The following is a 12472-nucleotide window of genomic DNA, read 5'->3' as shown; positions in this document are numbered from 1 at the left end:
AAATTCAAAATGGCGGATCCAATATGAAGGACATGAATTGAAAAAAATAATTGTATTTGCTTGGATTTTGTTACTCGGGGGTTTTTGAGGTCGCTGATTAGGATCCTGGAGTTTGTTTTCAAAAATTCAAAATGGTGGTTCTAATACGGCGGACATAAATTTTTAAAAACAGTTTGAATTGCTTGGAATTTAATTTGCGGGGATTTTTCAAGTGGCTGATTACGAATATAGTGCTAGTTTTTTTAAATTCGAAACAACAGATACAATACGACAGATATTTTTTATTATTCAGCTTTTATTATTCACTGCTTCATACCAGTCAACAGAAAACTGGTTATTAAAAGATTTTCGAAAGCCAGTACTTCTTCAGTTCTTTCATATAAAGATTTGTAAAAGTAGTTGGTAAAATCCCAGTTTAAATTAAAATCCAAGCACAAAGTTAGAAAAAAAATTTCATTAGCTTGTCAAAATCAAAATTTTTAGTTAAATCTGCTGAATAATAAAAAATATCAGTCGTATTGTATCTGTTGTTTGGAATTTAAAAAGCTAACATTATATTCGTAATCAGCCACTTGAAAAATCCCCGTGAATTAAATTCCAGCAAATACAATTACTTTTTACAATTTATGTCCTCCATATTGGATCCACCATTTTGCATTTTTGAAAACTGACATCGGATTCGTAATAAGCGACCCCAAAAACCCTCGAGTAACAATTTTTAGACGAATCTAATGAATTTTTAATTTATCGTCCGCCATATTGAATCCTCCATTTTGAATTTTTGAAAACAAACTGCAGAATCGTAATCAGCGATCTCGAAAACCCCCGATTAATAAATTTCAACCAAATACAATTATTTTTCAAAATCCATGTCCGCCATATTGCATCCGCCATTTTGAATTTTGAACATATAGCGTTATATACGTAATGGGTAAGACCAGAAACCCTTGAAAGTTTATTTGCTATTGGAAATAATGCTGCACAGAAAAAACATCGCAAATAGTTAATTTAAGACACTTTTGACGGCCATATTGTAACCTCAAATTTAATTTAGCCTCATATGACAATGTAGACATGAAGAGGGGACTCTAAAGTGATTATAAAAAAATATTATGGCCAATTAAACAAACATCATAGTTAAATAACAAATTATTTTTTTGACTTTTTTCCGTTTATTGACAGATTCAGAGTGAACCGTTTAAAATGGACAATTTTGCCACTCACCATTCAAAAGTTGACATTTTTCTGAAAATTTTAAGTGGTATTTCAATGATTTTCGTTCAAACTGAAGATGGGCAGCATGGTGGTAAACAAAAAAAAATAAATAAATAAAAAAAAATAAATAAATAAAAAAATAAATAAATAAAAAAAAATTTAAAAAAAATAAATAAATAAATAAAAAAAATAAATAAATAGGGAAATAAATAAAATAAAAAAAAAATAGGGAAGAAAAAAAAATAGGGAAGAGTGAGGAAGTAAAAGTGAGCGCTGAGTGAAGAATCGCCCTTGTAAAAGAGATTTTTTCTTTCTTAATTAAATAGAAAATTTAATTAAATTTGAAACACACTAAAACTTTATTTTAAAGAAAATTATAATACTTTCTTTCAGTAATAATATTTTTGGCTCTCAATGTACGTCTTCCACGCTTTTATTGTGCTTTCATGTAAATGAACAAGCATAATAAGTGGAGCATACAAATATTATACTGTAATATATTATATTTAAATATCTTATAAAACAGAAATTTTATTAACTATCATATAGAAATTTAAGATACAATTTTAATAATATAATCACCTTATTATATTAATCTGAAAAATAACAATTCAGAGTAGTGAAGCTATATTAAAGTTTTACAATATGTCATTATATTATTAATTTGATTAACTCACAAATATATGGTTAAAATATATTTTATCAATTCTGACAATCAATCACGTGAGTCTTCTCGTCTTGTATCGTAGCAAACACGTTGTTGTTTTCCCTTATCCGACGTATAGAATTCTCTATCATCAGAAATTCTCGGTACTGCTGCAGAAGTGCGGCCAAAAATATACTAGTCTTTCAATCACGATATTTAAGTAAACCCTAACAACATTCGGATATTCTACGGATGTACTAAGCATATCTGGAATCTATTATATCCGTAGGATGTCCTGAGATGTCTTAAGGATATCCAAATTAAGGAATTTTCTTAACAATATCTTAGGTATATCCAAATTTCCAGATGTGATTCGGACGTCTGTAGGATATCCCTGAATATCCGTTGCTATTAGGGAAGCAAATGCCAAAAAAAATTTAAAATATATCATTTTTTGAAATCTTATAATATTTAACGTTTAATGATACGCAATTGATAATTTAAAAAAATTATTAAATGATTTTAGCACTTGACAAGTTTGAAAAGGAATACAATGTTTAACTATTTTGGTCTTAAATTAAAGATGAGATTTGAATGATGATATATGTGGGACATTCCACGTCAACAAGGAACAGAGATCCAAACAAAAATTTCTTTGATGGATTTAAACATTCTATAGTGCTTAAAAGATTTTTACATTCGTGTACTTTCAGATGCCGATGGGCCATATTGGATCCGCCATTTTTAATTTGTAAAAAGTGACTTCTTATTCGAAATCAGCGACCCTAAAAACTGTTAAAGAATGAATTACAGAATAATTTAATTCATAAAAGTAGGTATTTTAAACTTTTTGGACATTTGACAGTTCTGTTGAAATCGAAAATGAAATTTTTTTTAAAACGCCCATCGACATCTTAAAGTACACGAATGTGGAAATCTTTTAAGCGCTAGAATATTTAAATCCTTTAGAGCAATTTTTGTTTAAAGCCAGGGCCGGATTTATACAGAGGCAAACTAGGCAACTGCCTATGGGCCCCCACAGCATAAAGGCCCAACCATCTAAAATATTTGTTATAAAAAATGAAAAAATTTTTAAAGAAAAAAGTATTTTGCAAAATAATTTTAAATGTTTAGAAATTTAAGTAGCGTGCTTAATTCTAATATAAAATATACTTTACTTAAAATTTTAAACTTGGTAAATTTTTGAAAAAACCTTTCCTTACATGGGGCCCCTACCAGGGTTGCGTAGGGCCCCCTGTCAAGTAAATCCGGCCCTGTTTGGAGCTCTGACACAGTTAACGTGGAATGTCCCCTATATGTTTTAATTTTTTTTTGCAATTTTTCAAAAATACTCCAGAGGTTAAAAAATGTCAAATGAAAAATTTTTATTTTCTTCAAACTTGTTTAGCACTAAAATCTTTGTATAATGTATTAAAATTTTCAATATTGTTTCATTGAACGTAGAATTTTATAAGCTTTCTTCTGATGCATTTTTTAAATTTTCTGACATTTTTTTACTTATAAATAGTGATTTGAAAATTAGTATGGTTTGGGCCGTGCACATATAGCCGTACTACCAATTTCCGACGATAGAGTAAAACAAAATAATAAAGACTATATTCTACGTCTAGATTGAGGAATTAAGAATCCCAGAAAACCACCAACTGTGTTTAACAAAAATAAAAATTTAATTATACATAGAAAAAACTGTTAATATAAAAGTAAGATTTTGCAAAGCTTCGATTACATATGTTTAATACTTACGGAGAACCATAGATGCAACCAAAAAAATTGGAATGTCACAACTAATATCTAAGAGCATTCCAAAAATTAAATTACTGAGTATTGCTCCTATTCTGCCAAAACATACGGATAAACAAATAGCCATAGCACCAACGTGAGTTGGAAAAATGTCAATCACAGCACCACTTAGGGCAAAATTGGCTGTTGCAATTGCAACAGAAAATATACAGGAAACAATAAGATTTTGTAGTGATGATGTTACAAAATAAATTGCTACACCAGCCATGCCAGCAATTAACATTGTAGTCACTGTAAAATAAAATAGTAATTTTATTATTAACAAATAAGAGAAAAACATTTTTTGGTAAAACTGTCAAATCGTCAAAAATTAATATTTTTTATCGGACTACTCTACTTCTTTTCAGGAGTAGTGTTCGACTAATACCATCCATCTACTCCGCTAATAGTTGTCCACTGCCACTGCACTGATAAGAAAAAATGTCAAAAATTTATCAGATTTTACTGACAATGTTTTTGTAAGGGTTTTCGGGGTTGCTGATTACGAATCTGAAGTCAGATTTAAAAAATTTAAAATGGCGGATCCAACGAACACGGCAGTAAAACTTTTCTAAAGGTAGAAATTAACTTTACTGCAATCTTCGGAATCTTTAGATGGGAAACTCATTAAAATTGAAGTAATTCTTTAAATGTTGACTGTTTTTCAATGCTTGACGCAAAAGTTAACTGACTATTTCATTAAAGTTTTAAATTTTTTGATCTCTCATGCAATTTTCAGTTAAACTTTTATGTCAGACATTGAATAACAGCGGACATTTAAAGAAGAATTTTAAGTTTCATGAGCTTCGCATCTAATGATTTCCAAGGTTGCAGTCAAGTTAATTTTAACATTAAGAAAATTTACGGTGCTGCACATTGGCCAATTTAACGAAATACTTTGTCAAAATTCAAAAAATTAAACTACGAGACTTACAATGGCGGATAATTTTTTTCAAAAACCTGTCTAAAATTCGAAAAATGAAACGATTAATATAAACAAACTTTGTGTATATATGTTTTTGAGATGCTGGTTTCATTATATTATCTTTTATCACTTTGATATTTAAAGGCTATGACAGAGTGGGGATACAAAAAATTATATCGAAACAGCAGTGGCGAATCGTGGCAGCTAATTTTAGTCAATATTGATAAAAAATGAATATGAAATGACAAGAAAGACCGATCTTGCAACTATTTTCATAATTTACTTTAATAAATGCCAATCTGAAAAGAAGGCACAGATAGCTATTTCTCATACCAATTTTTAATAAAATAAATTTTATGTGTAAAAATAAATAGATGGAATATGTTTTATACATAAGTACATAATATAACATTACTCTTTTTTTAATTGGGCAACATATAAAATCAATTTTTATATGTCCCAATTTCTCCAGCCTGTTCGCCGCTTCCGGGTTGATGACTACAACCGCGAGCTTCATCCCTCGGCGGTTGATGTATATCAAGTTAGCAGTGCAACTTTACAAAATTCAAAAAGAAAGAAATAATTTTGTTGTTTAAATCTTTTTTTTATACAGGGTGCCCTGCTAACTTGATGTCAAGTTAGCCGGGCACCCCCTTAAAACTCTTAAATCAATATATTTCGCATAATTTTTTTCGCAAGAATTTACCGTTTTTTATCCGTAACAAATCCCATTAATCATTTTGCAAAATAATTGAAGTTGCGAAAGCAGAGAAAAGTTTTCGGCTTTAGAAGTGTAGAATAACCACTTTAACCGCACTCATAGGGTTATTCTCTGTGTCTTGAATTTACCGCTTGTCGAATTTAAATTAATTGTGTCCGGGAAAAAATCGTATGATTATTTTTAACTTAACATTAGATGATATCAAGTTAAGCCAACCCCCTATCTTAATTTTTTATATTTGTTTTAATTTTTATAAATTTTACACTTTCGTTACTAGTTGTGCAATGTACTATTGTACCAAATGATCAAAATATTAGTGTACGGAATCCGCTATTTCAGTGCAAGTGAAACTCGCACTTGCCCAGTTTTTTTAAATGGCTTCTAACATAAAAATAAACAATTATCAAAAGATAAAAATTACTTCGGAGGCGAGGAAATATTCATTTAGTTAAAATTTCTAAAAATTTTGTAAGATCCTAGAAAAAAATTTAAAATAATATGTGACTGTCCACGAGAAAACAAGGCTTAGCTCCCAAACGTGAATTTCACAGGGCGAGCGATTGAAGTACTACGATTGAAGTTAACTACGCTTGACATACCCATCTTTAAAACGATATATTGTTGAAAGTAATTGATATTTTTAACTTCTGACTTTTGCATTTGAAAAAGCAACATAAAATCTGTCGATTACCATAAAAAACTCAAATTGATTTTTTCGACCTAAGCCGTGTTTTATCGTGGAGAGTCAACGATTGAGGTTAACTACGCTTAACATACCCATCTTTAAAACGATATATTGTCGAAAGTAATTGATATTTTTAACTTTTGACTTTTGCATTTGAAAAAGCAACATAAAATCTGTCGATTACCATAAAAAAATCAAAATTGATTTTTTGGACCTAAGCCTTGTTTTCTCGTGGACAGTCACATATACTGTTTTCCAACCTTGGATCCACTTGCAATTTTTTTAAATTACTTCTAAAATTAAAATTAACAATTAGCTAAAGAAAAAATTGCTTCTAAGGCGTGAAAATGACAATTTAATTGAATAAACAATTTAATAAACAATTTAATTTAATACCGAGATTTTTAAAAAAAATAATAACTATTATAAATGGAACAATATAAATTAAAATTAATATTTTTCTGTTGAAAGTAGGTGGCATATTGTTCTCGTAGTAATTTCTTAAATCATTAATGCGCGCACAGAATTTTACTACTAAATTGAATAAGTTAATAAAATATCTCTGAATATCTATAATATATTTAGAATATAAGTAAATAACGGTAATATTTTTTCACATTGACTCTAAACGTTGAAGAAATAATCTCCCTAGCATTCTAGAGATATTTTTATTATATCCCTAGGATATTCTGTGAATATCATCTAGATATCCTGATGACATCCATAAGATATTCATAGGATAACCTGATGATATCCCACGGACGTCCTAGGGATAAACCCAAAATATCCTACAAAGAGGCGGTTTATATATCCCAGGGATAACCTACGGACATTCTAGGATATCCTGAGGACTTTCTCTGGATATCCTACATTTATACAGGACATCTTGAGGATATCCTAAAGATATCCAGTAGATATAAAGGGAGCGTTCTATATACAGATTCCTGCACCGACATGTTACCGACACTTTTACCCCAGACTCAAACCATTTAGCCAAGACTCAAACCATTGGGGGGGTAAGAACTTGATGACTAGGCGGAAATGACGTCATTCACAGATTCCTGCATCGACATGTTACCGACACTTTTAGCCCAGACTCAAACCAGTTGGGGAAGGGTGCGATTCAGATTATGATGCTAAGCCGGAAATGACATCACAAGGGGGGGTAATATTAAGACCATGATTCTGAGGTGGATATGACATCACGGGGAGGGTGCGATTCAGACCATGATGCTGAGGCGGATATGACATCACGGGTGAGGGTGCGATTCAGACCATGATGCTGAGATGGATATGACGTCACACTTCCTAGAATTTTTGCTTGTGTAATTTGATATCTTGTTGATTAGATTCTTATCTAAGGAATTTTTACCATTTACTTGTTGTTTATAATGTCTTTGATTTATTGCTTCCGGTCTTATATATCCGGTTTATTTATTTTGTTTTGACTAAGTTTTATCTAAGGAATTTTTTTACAAACATTTTCGGTACTTTTCATAAGCTTTTAATCATACCTCAATTCTACAAATTATATAATTAACTTCAAGGTCAAATAGGTCGTATCTTGTGTATATAAAGAGAGCAATTTTTCTAAACGAAATCATTCCTTCAGTTTGAGTTGGCTGATAAACATATTATTAGCAAAGCATAGTGAAATTCAAGTGCGATTAAACAAATTAATACAAGAAATTGATAAAGTTAAAAGCTTAATTATAGTCTGATCGGAGTTAATCATTTTAGCAAAAAACTAAAAGTTTCAATTCAAGTGATAAAAATAAATTTCGATAAATTAAACACAGCAATTAAAGTTATGGAAACTGATAAAAGCTCCAGTTATTGTAAAGATTTTGTGAAAATTATGAACGATGCTTTTAAAACATTAGGTAAAAAAACTATAACGGAGGAATTCAATTTTTGGATAAATAATAGTGTAAAGAACATTAGATTGCTGAATAAATTGTTAAGAAATGGATCCGTGTCATGTGGAGAGAAAAGAAAGATTTTGTCAACTATTGGACTACTGAAAGCAAAGAGCAGAAAGTTTAAGAAATTTAGAAGAACAGGAACGGGCTTATTTAAAAAGGATGAGAGATGGATCAGGTGGGAAGAATTAGAGAATGCTTTTGAAAATCGAATTAGAACAGGTGTAGTTATAAATTTAAAACATAAAAATATAGTCAGTTTTTTAGTGATGCAAAGAAAATGATTATTTCTCGATTAAAAAATGCGTTTAAAAAGACGGGAAACATGAAAGTTAATGTTATTCTTGCGGCAAATCTGAGTGCTCTAGAAGAGGGTAGGGAAATTGAAGATATTAAATATTTCAATACTAAAAATTCAAAAATTTTAGAATCAACAAATTTTGACGAATGGTTTGATCATAAAATACGTGAAAAGCTTCTAGTTAAGATTGATGATTTTCAACAAAAAAAGTCAGGTTGGTCTTTAAATAAAATTATAAATTTAAGTGTTAATATAAATAAATATGTCCCTCTTGCGGCTGGATACTCAACTTTTATAAGAATGCCAAAGTTTATAATTGATAAAAGAGCTGTGATTAATGTTAAAAATTTTGATAAATACTGTTTTTTATGGTCTATCATTGCACAACGATATCCAGCTGAAACGAATCAGAATCTTACAAGTTCATATCCTCACTTTAAAGATACTGATTTAAAGTTTGATGATTTTAAATTCCCCATTTCTCTGAACGATATACCAAAATTTAAAAAGTTAAACAACCTGAGTATTAATGTTTATGGAATTGATAAAAGTAGTAAAAAGAATGAAATTGTTTCACTTTATTTAAGTGAAAACAAATCAAATGAACCTACTTGTCACTTGTTAATAATAGAAAATACTGAAATTGATTTAAACGATGATGATGATAATTTTCAAAATAACAAAGTTTATTATTATGCATTAATCAATAATTTATCCCGTTTAGTAAAATCTCAAATAACAAAAGATTATAATCGAACCATACTTTGTGATAGGTGTTTATGCCATTTTAAATACGAAAAATCGTTTAATAATCATAAAATGGGTTGTGATAAAATAAACATGTGTCGAGTGATTTTACCTAAAGAAGAAGACAAAATTTCAAAGTTTAAGAATTACAGAAATAAAGAAAATGTTTCCTTTGTCGTGTATGCTGACACTGAAAGTCTCTTAGAACCAATAGCAAGTACACACAAACACATCAACATACCAAAAACATATCCCGACAAGTTTTGCTTTCTATGTACATTGCAATTTCGACGAATCTCTTTCAGAATTTAAATCATATCGGGGTCCAGATTGTGTTGATTGGTTCATGACAGAATTAAAACAATTAGCTGAAAAAGCAAATTCTTATTTTACAAATATTATTCCAATGGAAAATTTAACTATTTTACAACAAATTCAATTTAATACTGCAACAGTTTGTCATATTTGTGAAAAACCGTTTAAAAAAGATGACATTAAACACCGCGATCATTGTCATTTCACGGGAATATATCGTGGTCCGGCACATCAGGGTTGCAATGTAAATTATAAAGATTCACATGTTGTTCCCATAATTTTTCACAACTTGTCAGGATATGATGCCCATTTCATTATTAAAGCTTTAGCAACGTCTTTTGAGGGTGAAATAAAACTGTTACCAATAAACAATGAAAAGTACATTTCATTTTCAAAATATGTCAAAGGCACAAAAGTAGTATTAACCCCTTCAGTGTGTAGCTAAAATATAACAAAATGGTCCCAAAATGTGTAAGACCTTCTTGTAAATAAATTTTCATGACAATAGGTACTAAGGGGTTTTTGGGGTCGCTGATTACGATTCCGATGTTAGTTTTCAAAAATTCAAAATGGCGGATCCAAAATGGCGGACACGATTTTGAAAAATTCATTGGATTCGCTTAAAAATCGTTACTCGGGGATTTTCGTGGTCGCTGATTACGAATCTGACATTAGTTTTTTAAAATTCAAAATGGCGGATCCAAAATGGCGGACACGATTTTGAAAAATTCATTGAATACGCTTAAAATTCGTTATTCGGGGGTTTTCGGGGTCGCTGATTACGAATCTGTTATTAGCTTTTCAAAGTTTAAATGGTAAGAATTATTAAAAGAATTTATCCACTTTTAAAATTTTTCAAAATTTTTGGCGACCATTTTGGATGAAAAATTATTTGTTTTTAAAATCTTACTTCAGATTCGTGATCAGCGACCCTAAAAACCCCCGAGTAAAAATTTTTAAAAGAATTTATCCATTTTTGAAATTTTTCAAAATTTTTGGCGGCCATTTTGGATGAAAAATGATTTATTTTGAAAATCTGACTTCAGAATCGTGATCAGCGACCCCAAAAACCCCCGAATAAAAATTTTTGCGAATATACGTTAAGATGTTTTCTTGTTCGGGCCATGACGTGTATACACGTCATCCACTGTTTGGGCCAGTTTTTTTCATGACGTGTATACACGTCATCCACAGTCAAGGGGTTAAGATTTCTGGATTCATTTAGGTTTATGCCAAGCAGTTTAGACAAATTATCCTCCTATTTTGAAAATGATGAGAAAAAAATTACGAAAAAGTATTGTAAAAATGTCGACAAGTTTAATTTATTAACAAGAAAAGGAATATTTTTTTTGTTTTTTATATTGTTTATACTCCTGCCCTATCGGCCTTACGCACTTCGACAAGAGTCCCTGAGAAATACTTTTTGGATTAAGCATAACCATTCTACTTAGAAATTTTCTATATATTAACCTAATTTGCGTCTACAGCCGACTTTATTAGGAGTACTCGCATTCCGCCTGGACCACCCGTCAATGGGTTTTCTCGCCAGAGAAGAGGGAAACTGTAGAAAACATCTCCTGATTACAACCGGTTTATCGAGAGTCGAGTTCTAATGGTGTGTACCGGACAATAATTGACTATACTGCCCCAGGACTGGCATTTGACGCTATGCTCAAGTACACAGACATAAAACTTGATTTGTTGACAGATGTGGAAATGTTGCTTTTTATTGAAATAGGTATAAGAGGTGGAGTTTCACAATGCTCAAACAGATACGCGAAAGCTAATAATAGATTTATGGAAAAAGATTTTAATCCCCTAATACCAGAATCTTACATTATGTATTTCGATATAAATAATCAGTATGGTGCTTCTATGAGCGAGAGCTTGCCATATACAGATTTTGAATGGTTAGAAAATTATAGTAATGACTTTTTCTTGAATATTCCAGATGATTCTCCTGAAGGATATATTCTTGAAGTAGATCCAACTCAACTTCATGATTCACATAAAGACTTGCCGTTATGCCCTGAACATTTCATACCTCCTCTCCCAAAATGTACAATTTCTTAATTAATTCCAAATTTATTACCAAAGAAGAACTATACAATTCACTATAGAAATTTAAAGATATATTTATCTTTGGGAATGAAATTTTTTAAAATACATAGAGTTTTAAAATTTAAGCAAAAGCAGTGGTTATAACCCTACATTGATTTAAATACCGAGCTTAGAAAAAAATCGAGTAATGAATTTGAGAAGAATTTTTACAAGCTAATGAACAATTCCGTATTTGTCAAGACAATGGAAAATGTTAGAAAACACAAAGATGTTAGATTAATAACAAAATGGGAGGGAAGGTATTGCGCGAAAAATTTGATTGCTCAACCAAACTTTCATAGTTGCACCATATTCGATAAAGATATGGTCATTATTGAGATGAATAAAACAAAGGTATACTTTAACAAACCAATTTACATAGGATTCACTATTCTAGACATATCAAAAATAATAACATATGACTTTCATTACAATTACATTAAAGAGACTTTGAGTGATTCTGCAAAATAACTCTACACAGATACTGACAGTCTTGTTTATCTTATTACAGTGCCAAATTTTTATGATTATATTAAAAGAGATTTACATAGATTCGACACGTCCGATTATCCTGAAAACAACATTTATAATAAACCACTTGCAAACAAGAAAATCCTGGGTCTTATGAAAGACGAAAATAACGGTAAAATTGTAGACGAATTTATAGGTTTAAGATCAAAACTATATGCATTCAAGTTATGGGGTGATGAGGAAGCTAAAAAGAAAGCAAAAGGTGTAAAATATTCAACTTTAAAAAAATAGGATTCGATGATTTTAAGCATACTCTCAATGAAAATGAAAACCTGATCCGATCTCAGCACTTTATACGCAGCAAAAAACATGAAGTATTTACTGTAAAACAAAAAAAATTGCTTTAAGTTGGCAGGATGATAAAAGAATTTTGATACCAGGGAAAACTGACACTTTTCCTTGGAGTTACCAACACCAAGAGCCAATGGAAATAGATGAAATTGGTGTATAAAATGTTAGTTTGTATTAGTTCTCTATTGTTTACTTTGTACAATTTTTACAATAAATTATACTTAAAAATATTGTAAATTATTATAAAAAATAAATGTAATTAAAATAAATGTT

General features: G+C 30.2%; 1 protein-coding gene across 1 annotated transcript in view; it reads right to left on the bottom strand.

The window, feature by feature from the left end:
- Positions 1-1503: 1503 nt before the first annotated feature.
- LOC122504829 overlaps positions 1504-12472 on the bottom strand; it is a 116088-nt gene continuing 105119 nt past the window's right edge. The window contains exons 4-5 of the mRNA XM_043616098.1: positions 3626-3913; positions 1504-3525 (exon numbers count right to left, since the gene is read on the bottom strand). Of these exons, the coding sequence (XP_043472033.1) occupies positions 3476-3525; positions 3626-3913 (338 nt within the window). The 3' untranslated portion in view covers positions 1504-3475. The remainder of the gene's footprint in view (positions 3526-3625; positions 3914-12472) is intronic.

The sequence above is a fragment of the Leptopilina heterotoma genome, unplaced genomic scaffold (assembly GCF_015476425.1).
Source record: "Leptopilina heterotoma isolate Lh14 unplaced genomic scaffold, ASM1547642v1 Lhet_32, whole genome shotgun sequence".
In the NCBI taxonomy this organism is placed as follows: Eukaryota; Metazoa; Arthropoda; class Insecta; order Hymenoptera; family Figitidae; genus Leptopilina; species Leptopilina heterotoma.
The sequence above is the reverse complement of the archived record's forward strand: the minus strand, read 5'-3'. Positions and strand labels throughout refer to the sequence as shown.